Source organism: Augochlora pura, chromosome 7 (genome assembly GCF_028453695.1).
Source record: "Augochlora pura isolate Apur16 chromosome 7, APUR_v2.2.1, whole genome shotgun sequence".
Taxonomy (NCBI): Eukaryota; Metazoa; Arthropoda; class Insecta; order Hymenoptera; family Halictidae; genus Augochlora; species Augochlora pura.
Window position 1 is genome coordinate 26,170,778 of NC_135778.1, and position 26,540 is coordinate 26,197,317.

Consider the following 26,540-nt stretch of genomic DNA (forward strand, 5'->3'; position numbering starts at 1 on the left):
GCGATTTTGTATCAGCATCATATAACTTTTTTCGTGCGAAGGTGTCGAGTTTTGAGCCGAATAAGCTCTACTAAATTTTCTCGTAAATGCATAAAGTATTAATTAAAGAAACATAGTGTTCAATAAACAAAGGAAAAGAATGAAAAATCTATGCGTAAAATGTACACTCAAAATGGAATTAATGTGCACAATGTGTATTAAATAAAACTATTAATGATCAAAAACTATCAAAAATCTATCAATTTTGAACAAAAACAGTCATAGACAATTTTAATTTACCTATTAAAAAACCGGTTTCAGTAAATATAGAAATCGATACCTGTAAATGTAATGTTAACAATGAAGCGCGTCAAAGCGCGACTGCAACTTCATTTGCCCAAATCACCAAGTGTGCCATAACCTTTGACACGGAAGAACCCACGCAACACCGTCATGTACGGTTTATACCTGCTGGACATTTACGTGTCGGAGTTGCTGTTAAACAAAGAGATTTACACGGACGTGGCAGGATCAGAACTGATGGTGAGAGTCGCCGTGATCGATCTGCCGGTCGCGGAAATCGTCCAGCGCGAAGCATTCGCCAAAGACGATGACGTCCACGTGTTCCAGTTCTCGAACGGCTGGACTTGTCATTTTTCGGCGGTGTGCGAACAATTGGTCAAAGCGTTGAAACGGCTGCGTGTGCACTTCGGGATTTTTCGAAAGGGCGACAATTATCCTGTTTGCACGGTTCAATCGTACCTTTCTGGTTGCGCTTGCGATTTGGTGAGGGAACTACTTTGCTTCTTCGTGTTCGGTGTAGATGAATAGAATGATTTGACGGAACTCATTATATCTTTTTAATATCTACTGTACTAAATTTCTAATTCTCTTGACTATGTTCTTCGATTTTTATCCACTATTATTTCTTTTCAATCTTTTGTAGTTTAATTCTTTTGTGTATGTCGCGTTCAACAATATTTTTGAAATTATTATATTTTTTAATTATCTATTGTACTATAACTTCCATTTTCTCGACAACGTTATATTCTTCGATATTTTTTCCACTATCATATCTTTTAGTTCTTTGGTATAAAGTACTTTTACTTTTATTGACTACGTTCTATTTTTCAGTGTTTTTGGCATTATTACATTTTTTAATATATATTCCACTATATTTTAAATTTTCTTGACTATACTATATTCTTCGGTATCTTTCACGTTATCATGTCTTTTAGCTCTCTTTTATAAAGTTTTTTTTAATATTCTTGACTATATTGTACTCTTCAATATTTTTGACGTTATTGTATTTTCCAATATTCTTTGCACTACATTTTCAATTTTCTTACTCATGTCGATATCTTTCAGTATCTTTAACATTATAATATTTATTTCACACTTTTCACTGTATATATTCAATTCCCTTGACGATCAATTTAACCCTTTGCAGTTGAGTGATGAATCTGAGGCACCATTAAAATTGTTACAGCACGTTCCAAAATAATATTTCTATTGTGAAAAATTAGATTTCAAAAATGATTAAAAGTGTAACTATTGTTGCATGAGTTGTGAGATTCAATTTCATATGCATAAAATACATTTTGTCCTATAAAAGGGAATTGTCATAATGTCAAGAAAGTTATTTTAGACTTACAGTTAAAATGTTTTCGCGTGCAAAGGGTTAATTAAGTCTATATAACGTTCCAGTAGTAACAGAATTTTTTCTTTGCAGAATACTTTGAAGGTGAAGAAGCCGAAATCGTTCATGTTCAGAGGACCTTTTGACCTTATAGATTCTGGCGGAAGCTTTGCAGGACAGTTGAATGCTACCATTACCATCTCTAACTTGGGAAGGTAGTACGCATTTTTCTTAATTGTTTATTCTTTCTAAAATTAGTAGACATTTCATACAATTTATTTGTACTGCTTATTCACCTGTTGAAAGTTTATAGTTAAAATGGAAAAAATATTTTAAAGGAGAATATATAAATGTATATAAATATAAATATATAAATAACATATTATATTACATAAAATATAAATAAAATATTATATTACATATAGTATACATAAAATATTATATTACTTTAACGAGTTACTTATAGAATATATGTTCCCTAATTCTTCACATATAATAGAAAGTGGCAACATTTGATCTATCTAATATTTCCATATAATATGTTTATATCGTATAATTAATATTATTATGTGCTTACTTAATATTATAGGTGTATAATAATTATCGTATGTATATAATTAATATTATTATGATTACAATTAAAGAAATTTATAATGAAATTTAAGATTATATATTCAATTGTGATAAATTTTATAATTATTATATAATATACTTATAATACAATATACATATAGTAAACTTTATAATTAAATTGTATAATCAATTTAGAATAACATTTAGATATGTATAAAATTATATGAAAATATATAACTTATAAGAAGATTCAATTTCATCAAATCCTAATTCATTTTACTTATAAAAAAAATTTCAAGAGTTATAACTAACCTAACCTTTTAGGTGCGTATCAACGTCTTATTCTCTCATGCCAAGGGCCTTCATTTTCAAAGGCGGTCATGAAGAAGTCGAATACAAAGGCGGTTTCAAGGGGATGTCATCCGGTGAACACCGTACAATGAATTTTGACGTCGATACACCTGAAAAGCTAGGTAAAAAATGTTTAAAATATTTGATTGAAAGATATTGGAAACGAGATTACACGATGAGGTATTCGTAGTAATAAAAATTAATTCGTTATGAAAATAAGAAACTACATATAACATGTACAATTATTTACTAAATTATTATTGTACCATCGTTAGTTTCATTAAAAATTATAGACAATTAAAACAATTTACATTATAGACAGTTGTAGATAATTTTATATTATAGACAAAAATGATATCGATTGTATCAAAAAATATTTGTATAACAAGATTAAGATAAGTAGATATGTAGTGCAATGTATCATACATCAGATTGTTAAACAGATATTTCATTTTTCTTTGTTAACTCTTTGCACTCGAAGCCATTTCAACTGAAAATCTAAAATAATTTTTCTGGCTCCTAGTTTTTCCATTTTATATAACAAAATATTTTCTATGCATAAGAAATTGAGTCTCGTGACTCATATAATAGTTACACTTTCAACAATGTTTTAAATCTAAGCTTTGGCGATAACTATAGAAATAATTTTGGAACACGTAACAATTTTAATGGCATCACATAGTCGCCACTCAAGTGCAAAGGGTTAATATATAGCTTTCAATTGTTTTCTGTTATATTTTTCTATTTATTTTCTGCCTTATTATTATGTTCTATATAGAATATAGAATATTATTATGTACTATATGTATATAGAATAATTGTCTTTCTTACATTTGATCAGCTGGGGTGGTCAAAGATATCACCAGCATTTCCCCACTAGCTGGATTTCTCGCAACCGGAAGTCCGCCACCTCGGCCACCACGAGAGCCTCTGGTCGATCCTCGAGCTGTGAAAAGCAAGAAAAAGGGCAAAAAGAAGAAAAAATGAAAGTGATTTAAATAAGAATTTAATTTAACATCCTCCTGTACAATGATTCATACATTTCGCAATAAAATAATCATTAAAACTGCTAAGTTACGACTTCTTGATAATAGTGTAACGATTTAATTCGTAGCGCGATTTAACTTTGAATGTGAACATTCATTTCAAGTGGTACATAAGTAATTTTCCAATGGCAAAAATGGGTTTTACAAGCTTTTTCAAATTCTATTGACAAAAAGAATCTGACAAATATTCATCGAGATACAATTTTATAAGTGCAATCAGTATTTAACATAGTAGAAAAAAATTGTTGGGTGTAATTTATTTATTTAGCAACTAGAACAAAATTGTTAGAATAGAATATACTTTTTAAATTGTTATTGAAAAACGTTCTACAGATTGTTTATGAAAGAAAAATTTGCGAGCACCGCATGCAAACATACAGGTGTTATAGAATTCGATGTTAGATTTAGGGCTCGCGTAATGGGCGTTTTTATTTTTTTATACAAAAATTGTTATGATAGCTTTTATCTGTTACATTAATATAGAAATAGTTTGAGTTGATCAGACATATTGTTTCCTAGATAAATGTTTTTTGAGTTTGAAACAAATATACACTCTTTCCAAGAAATGGTTAAATCACAAACTTGTAACGTTTGTATTTTATAAACAAATTCGAAGCGAGCGAAGCGATGACTTAAACTCCCTTTTATTTTCTATATCCTACATTATACAATAATTTGTTATATGTAATCTCCCTAATATGAACTTCAAAGGGATCGATCTCAAATGAACTATTAATTCTAAACTTTAGATAACTATCTTTCATAAACAAATTTGATACTAGCAAAATGATGACTTAAACACCCCTTAATTTCACATACACTGCATTAGGCAAAAGTTTGTTCGTGTAAAATTACCTGATATCGACTGTGCAATCAATTTTTAAAGATTTGTTCATTAATATTGCAATATTAGAATATCGTTATTAATCGACTGCAGATTCATGCACTTAAAATTGAAAACAGTGGAGAGGTTATAAGAAGCTATGATTGTAGGTATATTAATTGTAACTTGTTAAAATTTTTACGAAAATAAATCAAATCGTACTGCTATTTAAACAGAAAATGCTTATTTCGTAGTAGCACATTGCACTGGAATTATCATAATCTTATAATCATTAGCAGATATGGAACTTTAATATACTTTATCGTCCGAATATCGGAAACGTTTGAGAAACCGTGACGATCAATTTCTCGAACGCCTTCGTACAAATATCGCTTCTTATAGAACGTCCGCAAAAAAATTAGTCCTGGCAATGATCGCAATAAGTGAGAAATATTTGCCGCGGAAAATATTCTATAGGAAATATACTACGCACTTTCGCGTCTGCGGGCCGCGGCCGTTACGCATTTTACGGCGAAAGAAGCAAAGTTGGAAATTCTCGTAAAAGTTTTTGTCGAGCCCGCGCAACGGGACATAAATATGTAATAAAATGGCGGTGCTCGGGGAACACAATGACGCGTCCTCACTTTCTTGCCCCGTTTTTGTCCGAGGTGCCCGGCAAAAACCACGGCAAGAATCAGCCGGAAACGTTAACAGGGATGGGAACGGTGCATTTATTCGGTGTATAGCGAGTTTTTCAAGAGTAGACCACGCTCGTTTTGTTTTGGATACCGCCGCGCGTAGCCTCGAACGCGTGCCATTAAAGGTCCACCGACAGTTCCCATTGCTTTATGGTGTATTTGGTACTGCCGCTATCATCGTTTCATAGGTCATACGTTGACGGCGTCGTAAACATTCGAATAGGCCTCGCCCTGCATCTTTTTTAAGAAACCAGCTACGTACATTGTACGACATATTCGATAAACAATGGTCTACCATTGGTGAAAATTTTTCACAATTTTCTTTAAATTGTGATATTTGTATTAACATAATTTCGACGTGTTGTAATATTGCGATATTGAGACGTGGTAACATTGTCATATTGCTATATTGTAGTATTAAAATTGGTATTAATTATATCAATATTATAATATTATAATTTTCCATTATCGTAACTAGTAGTATTATATTCAAATTATCTACACCAGTTTTTACTTTATCACTACTCTAATAAACATTATATAGTTTGCATAAAAAAAAGAAAAGGATCATGGTCAACGATACAAATTGTTGTGTCATTGGCAATGATATGGAATTCCATCAAGTTTTTATAAAAATTACGTAAATAAAGAACAGTAATACAGATTTATGATGGACAAGTATCAGGAAATTCACTCAAGTGTATATTTGAATTCCGGCTTTTTGCTTTCGTTACTTTCTAGCAAGAGAATCGGAAATTGCGTAACCTGACTACTGCTGCAAATTATAAACCTGCTGGGCACCTAATGACGCGTGAAGGTAATTAAGTGGTACAATTAGTGAAATTGATTACATAGTACCATAAAATACCTCATAAACTGTGAAACATTTTTCCGAGCCACGGTATTACAGTTGTGATACTTTTTTCTACAAGCTGTAATATCCACTGTCGATTTTCATTAATATTGTTCCATCGGGATGTACTACGCGCGTTCAGTATCAACCGAAACGTAGAAAGGGTTAAATAACATTTTTGTAAGTCTTAATCCTGTAGGACATTACCAAAAGGTGACATAATCTAATTACATAAATGTTTCCGTTATAGTTATTGAGAAATTGATATTTCTTTGCTCTTTAATAAATTCTTTTCTTAAACTTTTTCAGATTTTTCAGTTGCAAGCTGTGATTATCAAAAATGAAAAACCCCCAAGAAATCGGAAAATTAACGAAAAAAATTAATTTACGAAAAAAAAACTTAGCCTCCGACGGGATTTGAACCCGAGCCCAGCAGCACCGAAATCGTACGCTCTAACCATCGCACTAACCGATTGAGTTTAATAATATTAAAATCTGTTACAGATGTTTTCTGATGTATAAATTACATAGGGTACATTCAAATTCAATAACCGAATTTTATTTTATTGCTTATTGTAACCAGACCACGTATTTTATTCGTTTATGGCAAAAATGTGTAGCCGAAATATATTAATAATAATTTAATAATATTATTGCACTGTATTCAAATGACCAAAATTATCAAATATTATACAATGTATAAAATTATCAATTATACAATGTGTTTCTCAGAAGCCAGCTGGCATATCATTGTTTCCCACAAAGATATATTTACAAAACAAGTACTTCAAAATTTCTATCTGACATTCCATTCCAAGGTTTTTCAATATCACAGGAGATTTTCACTTCGGTGAATTTTTTCAGCACGATTCTGAACACGATGGATATTATTTTTTGCCCATTAGCGACGAGAAAAGCGTAAAGTGGTACGCAAGTCGTGTAGAAAGTGGCGTACGGATAATGTTGACAAGCCCGAATTGAATTTTCCCAGCGCGTTCGGGGGGTCTGTTTGAACGTTCCTCGAAGTTGCGGTTGCATACCTGTTATTACTTTCCGTTGTTTTTCAAGTAAATAGCTGTTTATCGCTCACAGCGACAACTGAACCTTTCCCTGAGCGCCGGGCCGCTGGAACGTGTTTCGGAAATCGTTCCACGAGCCGCCTTCCAGGCAGACATATCCCGGAGTTAAGAACATTACGTTCTCATAAATCAGCCTCGATTCGATTCGGCATAAATCATAATCGTGTCGTCGGGCGTATGCAGACATCTTTGCCCTACAGCATAGAGCTCCGTGAGAAAGATCCTCCGCGACGCTGACTCGCTCTCTCTTCTCATGATACCGCCGTTAACTGCGTTTAACCACGGATGGAAAAAGTTCCGGAATCTTTTAATAGGCTCGTTTCACACCGGTGCTTGTAGAACATTTTTTTCAAAATAAGTTCTCGCCTTTAATCGCTTGCTGTATCATTTCCTTCGCGATACAAATAAATAGAGTTTTTGATTGTAATCAATTTTTAGAAGAAAAAGAAATGCACATGTATGTATATATATACATATATATTTATTTATTTATTTATTTATGTATGTATTTATTTATTTATTTATTTATTGTACACCTACGTCAACTATAATACCATAAATTATAATACTTAAATATTAATTATTATTATTGTCTAACAGTAACTTAACTAAATTAAGTTAAGATATTTCAGATATTCCAAAAAGATATTTTTGGAAATATATATTTTGAATCAAGTAGTTTTCGTAAAATATAAGAATAAGAATTCCGCTGTAACAGGAACAGACATTTTCACAGACGGAGCTCCCAAGTTTCACGTATTTTCTTGAAGCCGAAAAATGGACTTCGATAGATCGGTTTCTTTAAAAGCTGTTTTAAAATCGATGTTACGGAATTTGATCGAAACGAACTATTTGCATAACGGAGAACATGTAATATTAGGGGAAGTTTAAGTCATCAGTTTGCTCGTTTTTAATTTGTTTATAAGATACAGGCTTTCGAAATTTCCAATTTTTTTTCATGTATTTTTGTACACAGAAAAATTGTGCCTTTAGTGAAATGTTGAATATTAAATAAAATGTTAGAATATTATAATACCAATCATAACATTGCAATGTTAGAACTGTAATTACAATAGTAATCATAAGTCGTATTATTACAATGGCGATTGCAACATAACGACATTACAACACTAATTATAACAATACAGTGTTAAAATATCAAAATATTAATTATAATATTACGATATTAATTATGTTACAATATAATTATTACTCTTATAATTACTATATTGATATTAATGTTACTATTATAATTAACATATAATATAATATTACTATAATAATTTCAGATGGCCTTAATCTAAAAATCTATTGTACATCCTTCTTATATCCTATTTATTACAATCTTGTGTAATAATCTATACTATCTGTATGAAAAACATTTATTGCCTACGTACATAGAAAAATTCTTTTACATGTAACAAACTATTTAAATTGCATATTTACTTCATGTATCGTTTTCAGTATACATTATTGATCACTATAAATATGTACTAACTTAAAAAGTAGAATTATCATTTTACTTAAAGTACAATAAAAACTCTAAATTCAATTGCGATGACAATTTGTACAAATCAACCCCTAAAATTTTATACAGTACATGTCCATACTGAAATGATGATAACAGGGTGAATCTTCATGAAAGAATGAATAAGGAATATATAATAAAATGTTACTATTCTGTACCTTATTTTCGACAAAATCGAATTTGAAAATTGACTTAAAGATCGATTATGAAGGATTACATTCTACGAATTTTTAAATTCAATTTTCTCGAAAACCAAGAGTCCCCTTTCGAGAAACTTCATTCCACATTTCCGATCGACTTTTTCATACAGTTCCGCTATATCGTGCCTTCGCATCGTTAGATCTCCACCCTGTGCAGCAGCGCTTTGTTGAATAAAATTTGCATATTTTATGAACTAGGACGCTAAAAGCGATATCGTTTGATAAAAGAACTACTAAACAATCAGCCATAGTAAACGTGTCAACAGCTGTCCGTTCGACCTGACAGAAATAGTTCCGAGTTCCCTTTGACCAGGTCGTAAACCTGACTCCGAATGTTCGGGATCGTTTTTCCATTTTGCAGCGCCGATCCCATAGATTTCTGCAATAAATTTGCCGGTTGGACACTAGCGACCTGCGAATGGCACCGATTACTCAACGAACTTATGGGCCGGCGAACACCGCGCGCCACGCTTTACCAAACTCTGACAATGCGCGCGCGAACTTATCAATGTTTCTATTATCCGAGCGAAACGCGTCGTCGCCGGGTTAATAACTCTGAATTCTGGGTTATCGCGCGCGCGCGCGCGCGTCGAGCAACAGATTTCGCGCGCGCGATAGTCGCGAAGGTGCGCGATCTGTTGCGCAAACACGGCGACCCCGCATAATTCTGCTATTATGCTTCCTAAGAGTTGCGCTACGCAAGATCTGCGCTCCGGGAAATTGTTGTTTTCTTTTCTGAGAAAATAGTATGGAGTCCCTAGTTCGTATTAATATCAAAGCTTACGCGAAACGTATTTAATCAATATAAAAATCAGAAATTTTCAAACTGAGTCTCATTTTTTATAAAAAGATAATATATAGTTCCGGTTTGTATTAATATTTTACAAGAAATGAATTAGTAACTAATATAAAGAACAGAAACATGCTTTTAATATTTTGAAATCGAGTCTGACTTTTTGTAAAATGATATACGGTTATAGTTTACATTAATATCTTAGTTGTTTAGGAGAAACTTGTTATCAATTCATTATGATTTATATACCCATATTATATGATTTACATTATGTATGATTTGTGATTGATTATTAATTAGTATAAAGATCAGAAACATTTCTTTATATTTTATATTGAGTAATATTTTAGCAATGAATTGTTCGTGCAATTTTAAGAAACTTTTCCCATTATATTATTTACTATAAATACTATTCTATTTTGATATAAATAATTATTGATTTCCAAGAAGCTAGATTAAATTTGTTTCTTAACGATGGGCCTGACGGTGGACATAAATTACTATAACAGAGTCATTTATGAAAGTAAAGTATTCCTATAATGATAAAGAGACTGATTCAATACATCGTTCATAATAAATTTACAAAGAACCATTAATAACATTGAACAGCTTACAACAGATCAATTTGTCATCGAGGGCTGAACATAAGTTACTACATATAACAACGTTATGTATGGTTCTCTTCGAACAAGAAAATTTATTTAATTACTTCAACTATGTAGAAAGGTATTGTCAATATCTAAAGAAAATCTATTTGGTGCATTATTTATTATAAATTCACAAAGAATTACATTAATTTCTAGAAAACTGTATTAGCATCATCCCTTAACGACGGATACTCATAGACTTCCATAAAAACGTCATTTATGGCTCTTTTCGAAAAAGAATATCTTTTTAATTGCTTAAGTAATATAATAAAGTATCTCGAAATATAAAAAGATTTTTATACATCGTTTCCTCATATTTTGTTCGATACATTCACAAAGAATCGCTAACTTCCAGCTAGTTACCTTAACTTTATCTCTTAACGGTGAACGAACATAAACTTCCACAGAATAATCATTTATGACTCTTTTTAAGAAGCGAGAATTTGTTTAATTACTTCGGTAAAGTACTCCAAAATTTTAAATGGAGTTTTATGCACTGTTTCCATACACTGTTCACAATAAATTTACATAGAACCACCAATTCCAAGCAAGCTACATTAGCTTCATCCCTTAACGATTAACCTCTCAGACACGACTCGCCATTACAGTGATTTTCGTTATTCAATTGTATTATCAGTTCTTAAAGTAAACGATTAAAGTGAAACTGTCTATGTATAATACATTAAGAAAAGAAGCTATAGCTAATCATTTGGAATAGCTAGTTCTATATTTAGCTATACCAAAAAAGATTTGTATTAAGAAGGATGGTAATTTATTTAAGAAAAATTTCACACCCGCAAAATCCAGCCGTGTCTAAGAGGTTGATAAACTGCGAAAACATTGTTCTTTGTAACTCTTTTTAAACAACCTTACATTTTTTCGCTTATCTCCAAAATTGCAAAAAGATCGGCTCAATGCATTATGCAGAACAACTTGCAGAGAACGTTGGAATCCAGCGCATTGGGAGAACGAACTTACTGTTCTATTAACTAAGCATTCCACTAACAAAGCATTTCCATTACCGAGCGTGCCGATAACGGAATACCGCGTTATCGGGGCATTGATAAAACAGATCGTTTGCATAACCGATGCTCTAACGCATAAACAGAAATCGAGGCCTGTCGTCGACGGTATCGCGGGGCCCGGCAAAAATCAATTGACCATATATTGTTTACAAATCATCGGCACGTATCGATCCGCGATCTCGGAATGCGATCGCGGTTGCAGTAACGCGTTTTTGCCAGCAACCCGGCTAATGGAGAACGACGGGTGGCACACACATATTTCGCGGCGGCGTACCGGCCGCCATTAAGTTTCGGATTATATCCTTCACCTTCATTTTTATCGGCGCACCTTGCCCGCGCGCATACCTCCCGTATCTTTTCGTATAGTAGCTAAGTCATTGTCAGCGGCACTCTACGCCGTTTCCATTACGAAAACGAACGTATCTATCGGCGTGCAAACGCAACGGGGCCTGATTGGGAGTTTTCATAACGAGAAATGTCCTCGTAAATAACGGCGCTAATGGATCTACCAGAGCGCTGCTGCTTAAATCGATTCGACGCGACCCGGTAACACGCGATCTACAGAGTGTCCAGGAAAGTTGTTCGCGGACGGGAAATGTGAGGTTCCTGCGGCAATTTGAAGCAACTTTGTCCTTAGCACGGACGCAGTCGGCGGCTTTGTTTACGAGTTATCGAGGAAAAACGGTGACCAATGAGAAGCGGGACCAGTTCGCGCGAAGGCGGTTCAACCAATGAGCGGCACCAGGCTACTATCTCTCGTTGGTTCGAACGCGTCGGCATAGATCGCCTCTTATTGGTCAGTGTTTTTCGTTAATAACTTGTTAACGATGCCTCGGAGAATATTTTTCTAAAGGAAAAAGTTACTTGAAATGATGTCAGGAATCCTTTAGTTTCTGAATGTAACATAATATTGTCTAGTATAGAGTAATTTGTATGGACATTGTTATTCGAATAATATCATTCGATTAAAAGGTTTACTTTTCCGACTTCAGTGTTTATAAGTAAAATATCACAGAACAGGAGATAACCGAATAAGACGTATCTGTTAGGGTAATGTTGTCTAAATATTTCCAATGGGATTATAAATTATTCCTATTCTATATGTCGTGACTTATGTTTACAAGCTGGACTTCCTGCGGATGCTCCGAGCTATTATAATAATTCAGCCAGCATATTGCAAGCAGTCAATGATTGGCTTCGAAAAAATTGGCTTTCGAAAATGTCGAGAAAGTACCGCGAAACAATAGTTCACTATAGCAAATATCAATACTCTGGTATAATCGAAACGGAAGCCAGTTTCAAGGCCACGAGAATTTCGATAGAGCAAAACTGTACTTTACAGGCCGCCTCGTATTTAAGCAACGTTGTACTTCAGTTAAGCGAACAGGAAAAAGTATGTACCACAAGCAAACGGACCGACTTAATCATTACGTGGATTACAACAATTAAATGGATCCCATATTACAGATTAATCGATATACAACATTATCGGATTTATACATGATCGCATAGTTATTTGTTTGTTCGTTGTTTAATCTGCTTATTGTCGTTAGCTTCAGTTAGCTTTATCAGCAATTATATTTGAGAAATACGTTGCGAAACATTTCTGAAGGAATTTTATTATATTGCAAATATTTCAATAACACGGCAAGCGTATAATTATGTCAATAAGTACTACTTTAACACGTTCGTCGCCGCGTCATCATGAGTCGCAAAAGTTTTGACTATAACAGTAAAGTAAATGATTCCATTTGCTCTTATATTTAGATTCTACAATTTATCGATTTACTAATGTAATAGTTGACAATTCTTGATATATTAGCACTAGAAAATGTTGTACTTACCACCAGAAACAATATCCATTTTACACAATTGAAAAACAGAACTTCCAACAAAAGTTACAAGCTTCAGAATATGCACTTCGTACTGTCGCTCACGCTCGCGAGTAATGACTGTCCGAGAAACTCGAAGTTCGAGGTGAAATTGCCATTCAGGTATAAAAGTATGGGTCATTTGGTTTTTTCCATCATACGGAGGCATTATTAAAGTAGCCAATCCGTAAGTCCAAAACTCCCTCCCGACAACTTCGATTTTTAGGGTTTTGACCATGATTTCGGGCTTTTCGACCACTGTGCGTCGCCCATATCTGGGTGACAGGTATGCTTCTGTGGTGGCCCGGTCACCCAAATATGAGTGACGCTCTTCTTATTCAAGATTTTATTTATTTAATTTATGAAAATCCCATTTGTAGCACAGGAATTTAATGGAATAAGCACCGGCAAATGTAAAACATACAAAATAAAAATACTAAAAATTCATACGCCATTATATTTCTTATACATTAATTCATATTTAATATATAAAATATAACGTTATCCTATGCATCCTGACTACCGAATTTGGGCCTGGTAAGAAATTCGAGCGATTCGCGCTGGGCGACGAACGTGTGTTAATTCTTGAATATTTGGCAAATATGAGACCCCCGGAAAATCTTATTCACAATAATATCACAATACTAACCGAAAAATAGAATTCTAAAATACCATTAAAAGAATCATATAGAAACTAGCAATAATTCAACAAATGCTAAATAACAAATTATTCTAAACAATAATGGTAATTATAAAGAAAACTACGACGTCACGTATTTGCTTTCAATAAAAGTGTTTACAATTGAAAATAACGATTTAAAAAATGGGTCAGGCCACGTCACTCAGACAATTTAAATAAAAATTAAAACGTCGTTAACTTTTAAACCAGCCCTACAGAATATGACTCAACGAGTCATCCAAGAGCAGTAAGACTTCGTCTCATAACTTCGTCGATTGAACTCGAATCGTCTCGAAATTTTCACAGACGATCCAGAACGCTCTGAGCGATCCAAAAACGCGTCTTTTGAAAATTCGCAAATTAGAGGGAGAGAGAGAGAGAGAGAGAGGGAGAGAGAGAGAGAGGGAGAGAGAGAGAGAGAGAGAGAGAGAAAGAGAGTTAGAGAAAGAGTTAGAGAAAGAGAGGGAGAGAGAGAGTGAGTGAGTGAGTGAGAGAGAGAGAGAGAGAGAGAGAGAGAGGAAGAGACCCGTGGTACGCGTTCGAAAAAGAAAATTCGCGGGAAGCGGCAGGAGAGTTAGGCTACCGTTATAGCGCATTCCAGCGGGAGCGCGGGCGGTCCCGGAGCTTAGATACCAGCCAGATACACGCCGGGCGACATAATACCGACGAATGAATCACTGGGCTTGTAGGAAGTGACCGACCGGTGAAAATGTCCGGTTTAGACAAAGCCTCGGCGCAGCGAGGCCTGCGCTCTTTGTGGCCGCGCTAACGAACAGGGTCGGGGCCGATAGACGATCTCAGCACGGCTGGAATGTCCCGTCTGGGATCGAGCATCGCATCTGCCATTAGCATTCGGGCCCTCTCGCCTCGGTGGTGCGACGCTCGCTGTTAGATTCGATGCTAGCCAGCGCAGCGTCGTGCACGATTCCATCAAACGCGGTACCAGTTGCTGACCGGGATGCGCTACCGTCCACCGTGGTAATTTATCTTGTCTTCGGGCCCTCTGCCCACCCTCCTGGCTCCATTTTCACCGGGCAGACAGATAGAGATACGGGGCTGCTGCTACGGTTTTCACCAAGTCATGATCCGTGATATCAGCTGGATCGATGAGAGAGAGAGAGAGAGAGAGAGAGAGGGAGAGAGAGGAGAGAGGGGGAGGGTGGTTTTCTGAAGGTTCATTTTGTTGTCAGTCGATTGCAAATAACCGACGCTATATTTCATTTAAATGTGATATTGTTTATTAAAATATTGATCCGATACTTAAGAATGATTTAAAAAGAGCTGGATGCTTAGGGACCATTGGTATCACGTTTGTCTATTTATATTTTATATCTAAAAAATTTCTACAGCTGGTCCATAGTGTATCCTTTGCATCGTCGGAACGTTTATCGGAATAAAGTTGTCATGTTACTTGAAAAAAAATCGCAAAGATAGACGAAGTAGACGATGTGATATTACGTATTATTAAAAAAAGACTGGTTGCTGAGGAACAATTAATATCGCGTTTGTTTATTCATATTTTACATTTTAAAAAATCTCTGTAACTGGTCCAAAGTGTATATTTTAGAACGCCGATACATTTATTGAAATAAAGTCGTCATGCTTTCTGCAAAATAATTGCAAAAATAGACAAACTAGCGAAATTACGAATAATCGAAAAAGCTGGTTGCTTAAAGTTCACTGATGTCTTTCTTGTCCATTTACATTTTACATTAAAAAAATTACTGCAGCTGGTCTCAAGAATGTACTTTCGAACATCCAAATGTTTATTAATATATAATAATCATGTTCCTTGGAAAAAAAAAGTCCAATATATATGCTAAACAATCATATTACGAAATGTGAAAAGAGGACCGGTATCTCATTCGTTTTTTTATGTATTGTCGTAGAAAAATTATGGAAAATACTGTGAAATCTATGCTCTCGAATGCCGGAACGTTTGGAAAGAGTGCTGTTGAGGTTCCGTGAAAAGAAATTCCGGAAGAATAGGGCTGACAGGTCGTTGAAGAGGACGTACGGATATGGGAGTACGCGCATGATGCAAGCCCGGTGTGGGCAGTTGTAGCAACCTTTTCGGACAATGGGTATCTTGTCGATGGATCTACGAGTCGGCGGAAAGCCAATAAAACGCGGCACTGTCCAAAGTAGCAGGCATAAACCCGGCGCGTAGTAGGTGGACTCACCTGTGAAATGTGGGCACAATGCGCGACCACGACGCAGGTGTCCCGTCGTGGACTTTCACGAAGGGCTCCGTCAACGGGCCCCGGAACCCACCTACCTGGACAATGAGTTAAGAGGCATTAGATCGGTCGGACACATTGTAATTGCGGTCTGCGATACAATGCAATGTCAGGTGTGAATTTATTCCCTTCGAGGCATTATTGTTTTGAAACGTATTGGCGGGAAAAGTGGACGCGATATTTCAAAGTCGACTCAGTGACTTTAGATTCTAATGATTAACTTCTAAAGTTTATAATTTTTAACAATGGCGCGACCTCGCGTGAGACGAAAAACATTATACTTTTTTTCAGCTTCAAGAATGTCGCTTAGATATCAGATGTTCGCGTTAACTTCTCAACGTAGATATCGCACTTGTTATTTATACTAGATAAAAGTGTAGTGTACAGAGAATCTTTCTCAAAATCATGTTGTAAATATAAATCTTAAGGATTGTTATCTTCTTTCTTCAGTCAGACTGTACATTTCGGTTATTTTCATGTTATAATAGCAGTCGAAGCAAATGTAACAACTTAGAGCACACGGATCAACAAACTAAGTTAAATATTAAACGGAATATTTAATTCATTGTACTATATATTCAATATACACAGTATCCAACATTCTATACATTTAGCATAAAATATTTCAATGTTTAATATATTCGGTATAGAATTTTTTTAATATGCAAAATATTTAGTATAGGGTATAGTATTATATCTAATATGTTTTGTATATTTTATTAATTTATTTATTATACTGTTAGCCACTGCCGGTAGGCGCCATTGTTTCACTTAACCCTGGGAAAACAATGTGATCTCGGGGAAACATGAGCTGCAAAGTAAATGATTAGTATTGAATACACTCAATAATCAATATATTTAGCATAAAGTATTTCAATATTAAAAACAGGTATATGCACTATATATAGACTACCTCAATATGGAATATTAAGTATATAGAATACATTATATCAGTTAATATATTTAATGTATTTAACAATCAATATTGTATGTATTCATTAATCAATATATCCAATATTCATTTCAATCTATATTCAATCATCACAAAATACATTTATAACTGTATCTTACCAAAATAAATTTATACTTTACAGAATTCCTGTTTGAAAAAGTCAACCGTGGCGTCATCTCCTGACGAAATATGAAAACTCGAGTAAATCAATTTAGTAGTTTGACTTTTATCATAGACTGTTACAGACGAGAACTATCGTCTGTTTAAACAATCGCAGCAGAAATAAGGTATGTACGATACTCGATGTTTGCTAACAAAATTCTCGGCAATTTGAACACTACACCAAAGTGAAAATTAGGGCTACTGTAGCCCTAAATAGCTGGGACAGAAAATCCCATAAAAAGGGATTGCACATATCCTAAGTTTGGCCAAAATCTGATGCCAAATTCATATCTAATTTATACCAAATTGCCTTCAGAGTAATTAATTTTTGCAAAAGAAATATATACATTTTAAGCGATTCAAACCAAGCGTCTCCTTAACCAGTTATTTGAAAGGAAGAGGTGGGTAAAAATGAATAGAACAGTAAATCTTTTGCAAATCTTGTGTATTAAATATCATATCACTGTCTCGCACAATGCCTGACAGATTGATAGCGTGCACGGTACACGCGTGCACGCGAAACGACATTCTCCCCGCGATCTGTAACGGAAATTCGAAGTACAAAAGCGGCGAAACGGTGTCTGTGTGTCTGTCTGTCTGCCTGTATTTCGTTTTCCATATAAGAACAATTTTCAAAAAGTGATTCTCAATCTCCAAAGTCCTCCTTCCACGAATACAAACCGTCGTTCGATACTGATACGGACGATTATCATCGTGAACAATCGAAAAGAATGGACGAGTACAGAAAAAATAGTGAAACACGGATGATGCTTGGCAAAAAATTTCGAATTTTCATCGACCAATGGCTTCGATATCGGTCGAAACCACTGTTCGTCGATTTGCACGACCTTGAACACCATTAGGGGAAAGAACCAAAGGCACTGAACTCCGTTCTGAGCACGCAAAGTCCCTATCCACGTGTCCCTTAAAGAATCATAATAATTTCTAAATGAACATTTACATGAACTTCAAGTCAACTTTGAAAATTTTATGTAACTATAAAAAATACACGACTTTAATCACTACAATGTCTGTTAAATTTTAAGAAATTTAATGCGTTCGTTTTATTGTATGCAACTATTGTCAAATTTCGATGAATGAACAAAAATCAACTTTGATTTGTAGCTAACAAATTTGAGGGAAATTGAACGAGACACGTATTTTTAGCAACGATTTTAGTACTTTGCGACTCGCATGCCATCAAACTCCTTGTTTCGATACTAGAACTACTTTACCGCACGAACCATTTCAATTCCAACACTTTCAGTTTCAGTATTATTGCGATTTTGAACACCTTAAACTAATCGTTATCGAAGGAAATCAACGCGTGACAATAAAAATCTTGCAAAATCTGAAGAAATGCAGTCTTGGTAGTTCTAGGTTTAATCTATATAAGAATCGATCTTAATTACTTTTTTGTACTATTTCGCAATCGTAGAATTTTTTCGTTTGCATTCCAGCAATTCTATTGTTTCGCTTTTGGATATTATTGTCAATGAGCACAGTCGTCAATTTCAATAATAGAATGCAAAATAAATAGTGTCGACTGGTGAGCAGTACCACTTCTCCCGTTCTTGAAATTCATGTTTGACCTCCTCGGTGTCGGATTAACGTTTGAATTTCGCGCGCTGGCGCACGCGTCGCGCCACGTGGGTCTCTCGCTAAACTCCTTACAGACTAGCAAGCATGCATCACGGTATTATCACACCTACGCGCCATTCTTATTACTCTTAATTAGTAACCATTTTTGTACGTTTTTTTGCTTTTGTGCAGCAAGGCACTAGGAACAGATCGACGGCTCCGGTCGGACGTGTCACGTGATTCGATCTGACGCCATTATCGCCAACTTGGAACATTCCCACTTCGAGGAAATAATGTTGCATAATTTTAAAGCAAATCGTGCAATCTCCGATTTGTGGTGAAAAATATAATCTCTGAAGTTGAATTTAACGAATGCAAACTCTTTTTATTGCAATTTCATCCAGACATTCTACATAAACTAACAAAAAGAATAACAACTGGAACCTTGATTTATTGTCTCCAACTACTTTATGCTTGAATGAAAATTGAGAGAATGGTAGCACTTATGCAAACTGTTGTTATAAACGAACAATTTGTATTATAAAAAGTCAAAGGTGTCTTATAGACATTATAGGAACATCATTTCTATTTGTGATCAAATGACATAGTAACAGACTGGATTCTATTAGGATATCAGCGATCATAGATCACTGTTATAATTAATCTTGGATGGTGAAAATATCTAATTAAAGAATAAAACACAGCTTTCAACTATTCACTTGTAACAATATAACATTTGTTAAGTAATGACAGCAACAAAGACGTTCGTGTGCAATTGAATAATAGCTTTTTCTTGGACGTTGTCCAGGTCTCTAAATTTAATTGCAACTGACTAATTACATGTATATCTCTGGCTGAGTTAAATCGACTCCCGTCTTTCTCGTTTCCATATTAGCATTCCCGTCCATAGCAAAATTCAGTAATGATATCTGATAAACCTGTTCGACATTTTGGAAGAATTTCAGAATTTTGTTCGCCGCATGAAAATGTCAGCCATTTCGATAAATCACAATGTCCAAGCGGACGCAGATCATTCAATGCTCGCCCGCCGGAGCCTCTTATCTTACAAATCGTTCTCTTGTCGCAGGAAATCGAACGAACGAACGAACGAACGCACACACGTTTAAAGCCGAAATCGCGAACGGTCCCAGCTCTTAGGTAAAAACGACGCTTAAGTATAATTTACATATCTATAATCGTACCGCGTGTACTAAAGCAACTAGAAAAAAAAGAGAAAACAAAGGAAAAAAAACCGTCCCGCAGTTGTCTATGAACTCGATGGAAAAAAGCGTTTGTCGTTCGTGCGCACGGCCGTCGCACCGCGAATAAATAATAAAAATGAAAAGAGAGAAATAGAGATATATATATATATAGGAGGTCCAGACGTCAGGGCCTACGCCCTTGCCGTTGCTCGTCTCAAGATTTCGCATGATCTACGATCATATGGATCCGGGTACTCCGAGCCACGATGTGCCGTTGACTTTGCTCGGTTAATCGCTCGAACGTATAATTGCGCGCATTGACAATCATTAACATCCCGTAACTCGTTTGTTTCAACTGCGTGTTTTGGTCATATAAATTTCTAGATTCCGAGGGTTTCGGTATGTCTAACAACTGAGAATGTCTATCACAATACCATCGGAGGGTCTGATGTGTCGGTCAGTGACCGCTATTTGTACCATTGAAGGGACAAATGTGGGTCACTGACTATCGATGGTAAGATTACAAGGTCAGTGACCGCTATTGGTACCATTGATGGGACAAATATAGGTCACTGGCCATCGATGGTAAGATTAAAAGGTCAGGTATTGGTCAGTGACCACGTCAGTGAATTTGCAAATTGATAAATATTTAGTCCCTTATTATCATTCCTCCAAAGATCGTCAAATGAAATTTAATAGAAATATATAGAGCTGCACAAAATGTTTTCGTACGATTGAAAATATAAGATGTTAGTGCAATATTGTTTCGATGACTTTTATTCATTCGTTTCCTTCGATTTGAACACCTTGCAACTTTTGTTAGAAAAACTAGGAAAACGTTATCACAACATATTTTTAAAGAATCAATAAAATATTAACTCAAAGTGATCTTAGATCCTTTTCAAAATTGAATGCTTGCTGTTATTACTGTTATTACCGTAATACTGATTGCTGCTGTTATTGCTGTTTAAAAATTCATCACACTAAAACGTTCAGACCAAAAGGAACAACGTTAAATTTGGCTAATACAACAGCCAAGGCGTCAACACTCGCTAACATTGATCGATGTCGCTGCATTACAATGTCTGATACGGTTGCACGCGACGTTAATGACTCTCAGCGTGCCTACACGTGGCGTACGGCTTTGTACGGCCCGACGTTAACAGCGACGACTCTGACGTAGATCGGCGAAGATCGATCATATACACATCGCATTCTATGAAGACGCAGAACTCGAGTACACAACTCGTCGGAGTGGGGAACGATGATGGCGAGGCTTCTTCGAAAAGAGTTCGTGTACACGTATTTCCAATCAATTCGCTCAGATTCCATAAAATACCAGCAACGAAGTATTGTGTCTAAATGAAATATGCAAGAATAAAATAATTATATAGTAAAAAATTACAAAATTTTTGGACCGTACGCTACTGTCTCAAAGTTAGCAACGGTAGGCATCATCTATTTATTCAACTTAGAGCTCGTCATAAATTTTATATTCAAGTACTGCGTGAAAATCTTTGTGCAAACATTTGTGCTCTATTTGATGCCATACAAAATAACACGTGCGTACAATATATAATAAAAAGTCGTCAAATCAATGGAAATGATAGTCTAAACAATGTCACGAATGATCGTTCTAATAAAAGGGGACCCAGTCTTCAAAACTTGCGCCGAAGTACACGAACTCGTTTCACGCAACTATGATCTGTCGTTCGAAAGAAGGAACCTGAAGTACCCTGGACGTTTGTAAAAATTTTCATACAATTGAGTGCAAACTATTTTGTGGAGGACGAACTTCTTGGAACCGTCCAATTGAAATGTAAAAATTCTATAAGATCGGCAACGGTGACAGCTTATACTCCAAAAACCCTGGCACGAACGCCAGGCTATCATGACCATCAGAGTACCTAAATTCCCTGCTTTCAAAAGACATGCTACACCTCTATGATGTGAGTGAATATGTGGCGGAGGGCCAGGCCAATGAGAAACTGAGAGTGCGCTACAGGCTCGTATCTACGCGACGTCACAGACGAGGTATAGCAGTAGACTACTTTCGTGTCATGCTCGACGTTGCCAATGATTTAAGAATATACTCTTCTTCGTGACCAGAAACCTTGTCCCTTGTTAATTGGCGGCATTGTGCCTTTCGATCCTGCAACCCTGTAAGATCATCCCCTGAAACTTTCCACAATCTACAAATAGTTAGCCCGGCGACCGCAATTTTAGACAGATGGCATGAGATGTTCAGCATCGCCGGTAATGCAGATCGCGCATGACATAACCATATGGTCTACTGCTGTGCCTGGTCGATGGCGACGTCTTCGCCGTCGGTGCAGTCGTCGTGCTACCGATACGGAAAGAGAAGCAGCGAGACGAAGCTGGAAGTTCGGAGCTCGCGTGGCCGCGTAACTCCTCCTGAATGCTTCAGCGGCGACGGCCTCACCGTCCGTGAGACCGTCGGCCAGGTGGCGCGACGGGGCAGCTCGCTTGGAGCGCGGTCGGTGTCGAGCCCGTCGGCATCTATGGTACGCACTGAGCGATTATTCCGTCGCACCGCAGCTCCTTCGAACCCGGCGCTTCATTTCGTCTCGAGGATGTCCTGGATACTGACGTAGGTGCCGGTCAGGAAGCCGAGCACGCCGAACGCGATGATCGCCAGGTTCTTCCAGAGCCTCCAGTAGCATGCGCCGAGCCCGTCCTCCTGCTCCCAGACAGTAACCAGCTCGATTATCGATGGGAACATCAGTCCTAAGGTCGACAGACACACCGCGCCGACCAGCGAAATGAACGGGCCGAGGTTCGGGATAGCGATCGCCACACCGACAGTGAACACCACGAAGAATATCCGCATCATGTACTCGCCGGCCAGCTTCCGTGAACCGAAGTACTGTTTCAAGTTCCTCCAGATGATCTCCATTGGCACGTAGAACTGCAGACCATAAGTGAGGAAGATCGCCACCGCGATCATCAGCTTCGTTGATTGAGCCAGGATCTCGCTCTCGTTCAAGTTCAGCGTGATCGACGCCTTCGTCGACTCTCCGTACCGCCAGTAGCCGAAGAAACCAACGGTGCTGTACAACAGGACCACAAAGAACATTCCGGTGTTCAGCACGCCAGGGCAACCGATGAAATGGGTCGGGGTTTTCATGTTGTTTTCGAGGGGCATCACCTGGAACACACGCGATTTCTTTCAGTTAAGATTTAGAGCTTATCTTTTTCAATAGAGGGGACAAAGTATTGGAAAAATTCAGTTAACGTTCCCACATATCAAATGATGGTCATCTAGAGAGAATTTGCTCAGGTGGGCAGTTGCCGGGTACAATAATTACTTAGGGATGTATCGAATATCTCATTGAACTGCCACTATGACATTCAATTCCGCAGGACAGAGGTTACATTTTATAAAACAGTTTGTCGCTTCTATTTAGAATAAAGATTGAAATCGTGTCAGCAATTAGGTTCAACGTTCGTCTCAACGTAGATGTATTATGTCTACACGTTGGAATTTGTGATCGATAAAGAGCGGCTATTCTCTGATGATGTCTTATCGCATGATTGAAATACTAAACGCGATTGAAGCGGTACGATCGAATATCGAATCGCATACAAATGACATTTGAGTTTTGCTTAGTATGTAAAGCAGGATATTATTACAGTAGAACCTTCGTTGGTGGAATCACCTAGAATACGCGAGCGTCCCAATAACTGGACATTGGCTATCCTGACCCCCATAACATCAAAATACATCGCTTTTTCCTATTTTCATCGTTCGATGAGGTAATCTGTGATGCAGCGGTCATCGCTGCTGCCTTGAAAGTTTCTTGCGACAATTATACTTACAACGCCGATACCCTCGAGAGCGAAGATGGCCGTGCCGAAGAACAGAGGTAGCTGAGACCAGCTCGAAAAATTCGGCACATCTTTGATGGTAGGAAGATCGCTGAAGATGTAGTAGAACGTGATTCCCATTCCTGTGGCGATCAGAATGTTCGCGACCATGGAGAACGGCGCCAGGTACTTCAGGTTCCTGACCAGAGAGAAAATGATCAACAGAGGCAGCAAGGCAGCCATGTAGAGTCTCACGTCTCGGTCGGTGTCCGTGTAATAATCGGCCACCTCTTTCACATTCGTCGAGATGAACACTATGTAGACGCAGCAACAGCCTATCAGGTCGATCACCAGAAACGAGTTGATCGTCGCTCTGCAAAGCAACAAATTCAATGAATTTTTCCTCGCGCCGCTTAGGTCATCTCGTCTACTCTACATATGTAAATGGATTTTACATAAGGTGCCCGTTGTCGCTAGGGGGCGGTAATCCCTATTTGCTAACGAGGGGCGACGAAATCAACGTAGCGCAGTTTCTCGAAGGAGAATTCTCCACGTAAGACTTCGCTATTACGTGTACAAAGCCGACTGAAAGAAGGGAAGCCATTTTTGGCATCGGTCGCCGACCACGGAGCGACGCCCACGGCCGGTCACTTACCGACCCGGTAAGAGGAGACAATGCGCTATAACGCGTCGAGCCTGCGCGCATTTGGGTTACCACCAATCCTTCGATTACTGCGTCTCGCTTACACAACAGGAGAAGGTACTCACTTGGCGAGACGAGCGTATTTCTGCACAGGTTCTGGGCCGACGAGAAAGGCAGCCTCGGCGACGTCCGCGAACCCTAGGCTGGGCGTCTGCGTCCGCCTGCACAGGTCGTGGGCGCACTTGACGAGGATGTGCACGCAGTAGGTGCAGACAGCGCCTATGAAAAATGTTGCGAACAGGCCGAATAGCAGTCCGGCGTTGCGAAAGGCCATGGGCATAGCGAGGATCCCCGTGCCCAAGCTGCCCTTCAACAGATGGATGAGCGTGTCCATGTCCGAGGTCGGGTGCGCCAGTTTTCGGTGCTCGAAGGGATTGTACAGCGCCGCCTCTTCGTCGTTCGGCCGCTCCACGAGCGGCAACGTCGAGCCGTTCGTGACGGTAATCGGAACGTCATTTTTCTCGCACTTGTATCTGCAAAACCGTGGCCATTAGCGATGTGCTCTTGCCGGCGGTGCTTCAGGGTTGCTAGGGGCAAGAGCGCGCGGGACCATACGGGGGTCGCTAAGTATTGTGGGTTTGTAGCGCGGTGTGCCGCAGTCTGTGAGACCTAGTGTGACTCGTTTCGAGAAAGAGGAAATGTGGAAGACACTTGATGGTATATCAGATGTCCGCTAGTTTAGCACGATGGTCATAATAGACGTCCAAGGCGCTAGCTTGTAGCCAGCGAGTCGCCTGGACAGCTATTGTAACCGTGAGTGTGTTTCACGTTTCTTCTTTGAGGGACTTGTGGTGGAAGTTGTAGTACTGGGCGAGGTGGGCGGCTAGTGTGATTTATGTATGTTCTGGATTGTTTCTTTCGAAGAACTGGTTGCTGGGCAGGATTATTATAGTCTAGATAGTTGGCGGTGACAAGGCAGAAGACACCTAACTTTTGCTCGATCCTTGTGTCATTGCAGTCAAGTTATTTAACGTCGTCCGGCTAGGAGGGTCTGGTAAATTCGATCTTTTCCATCATTTTAACTACTAGGTTGGGTTAGGTCGTTTTAACTTAAATCGTAGAAGGATAATTGACACAAGCATGTTAAGTTATGTGCGGTTCCTATGCCTCGTTTGTGGTGCTAACTGGATCTCCTTTTCCATGCATGCACGCCGTTAAGGGAAGACAGGAAGCGGGAAGGGTCGAGTACTATTTCGATTTTGTTGACGATTTAGAGCAATAGGAGCGCTTTAAAGCTTGCGAAGCAGTGTAGGCGAACTTTCGAATGAATCGCAATATTTTCATTTTGCTATGCATCGTAATTTTAGCTATGCCAATTGTTAGGCGTCACTTACTGTAAGTACTCATCATCCACTAGGATGCTACAAAACTTCACAACGTCCAGATGATGACTGGATTGTTGGCTTATGTGGTTAAAACAGAAGAAATATTTTTACATTTTAGTCAGTGCAGAAGATTTTGTATTACTTTCTTATCGTAGAAAACAAATCTGTCGTTACTTTTACCGCAACTAATACTCGACTTGCTACAAATCATCGAGGCATCAATTGTTAAATGACAAACACAACAAACAAAGAAGTTATATTACAAACATAAATGAATTATTTCATTCTACTTTCATTAGCGAGCGTTGATCTAGCTGTACAGGTGCTTCTTTTGTTTCCTACAAAGTTTCTGCAAACTTATAACGAATCAAAAACAAGATTTGTGACGAATACATTACAAAAATGATTACTATCGAGAATGGTATATTGCAACGAATGCTGAACGTCGAAAAAGTACCTCGCACAAGATGAGTAACGGTGAGACATGAACTGACAAAAGCTTTCCACTACCGAGAATGAATTTACGAAAGTTTCTACAGCAAATGATAAATTAACGAAAATTTAGACTCGCGGCAAGGATTCACAGTCTATTAATCAGCGCAATATTTCAACTGTTGGCAAAGGCAAAAGAGGAAGAATGAAGTCCGCCTACGTCTCTGCTGCACACGTGCTTATGAATTAAACGCTACTCTGAACGAGCTCGATGCACGATAATGCCGTGATCCGCGCGTTTTGATCAAGCGAAAGCTGGATACTCATTACA

General features: G+C 37.5%; 2 protein-coding genes across 5 annotated transcripts in view; one reads left to right on the forward strand and one right to left on the reverse strand.

Moving 5' to 3' along the window:
• The first annotated feature begins 432 nt into the window (after positions 1-432).
• On the forward strand, positions 433-3,529 carry LOC144471969 (uncharacterized). The gene is made up of 4 exons (XM_078184598.1): positions 433-765; positions 1,712-1,833; positions 2,516-2,664; positions 3,384-3,529. The coding sequence occupies exons 1-4, from the start codon at positions 433-435 to the stop codon at positions 3,527-3,529; spliced, it is 750 nt and encodes a 249-aa protein (XP_078040724.1).
• A 14,037-nt stretch (positions 3,530-17,566) lies between these two features.
• LOC144473705 (proton-coupled amino acid transporter-like protein pathetic) overlaps positions 17,567-26,540 on the reverse strand; it is a 45,358-nt gene continuing 36,384 nt past the window's right edge. For all 4 annotated transcript variants that reach the window (XM_078187828.1, XM_078187827.1, XM_078187826.1 and 1 more), the window contains 3 exons: positions 24,518-24,925; positions 23,762-24,122; positions 17,567-23,090 (listed from right to left, as the gene is read on the reverse strand). In XM_078187828.1, the coding sequence (XP_078043954.1) occupies positions 22,500-23,090; positions 23,762-24,122; positions 24,518-24,925 (1,360 nt within the window). In that variant the 3' untranslated portion in view covers positions 17,567-22,499. The remainder of the gene's footprint in view (positions 23,091-23,761; positions 24,123-24,517; positions 24,926-26,540) is intronic.

What these genes read in the sequence shown, in the direction of transcription:
- LOC144471969 (XM_078184598.1), top strand. Translation starts at nt 433, where the DNA reads ATGTACGGTTTATACCTGCTGGACATTTACGTGTCGGAGTTGCTGTTA. An exon ending in CTGGTTGCGCTTGCGATTTG is followed by an intron (nt 766 to 1,711) that starts GTGAGGGAACTA and finishes TTTTCTTTGCAG; the next exon opens with AATACTTTGAAGGTGAAGAA. An exon ending in CGATACACCTGAAAAGCTAG is followed by an intron (nt 2,665 to 3,383) that starts GTAAAAAATGTT and finishes ACATTTGATCAG; the next exon opens with CTGGGGTGGTCAAAGATATC.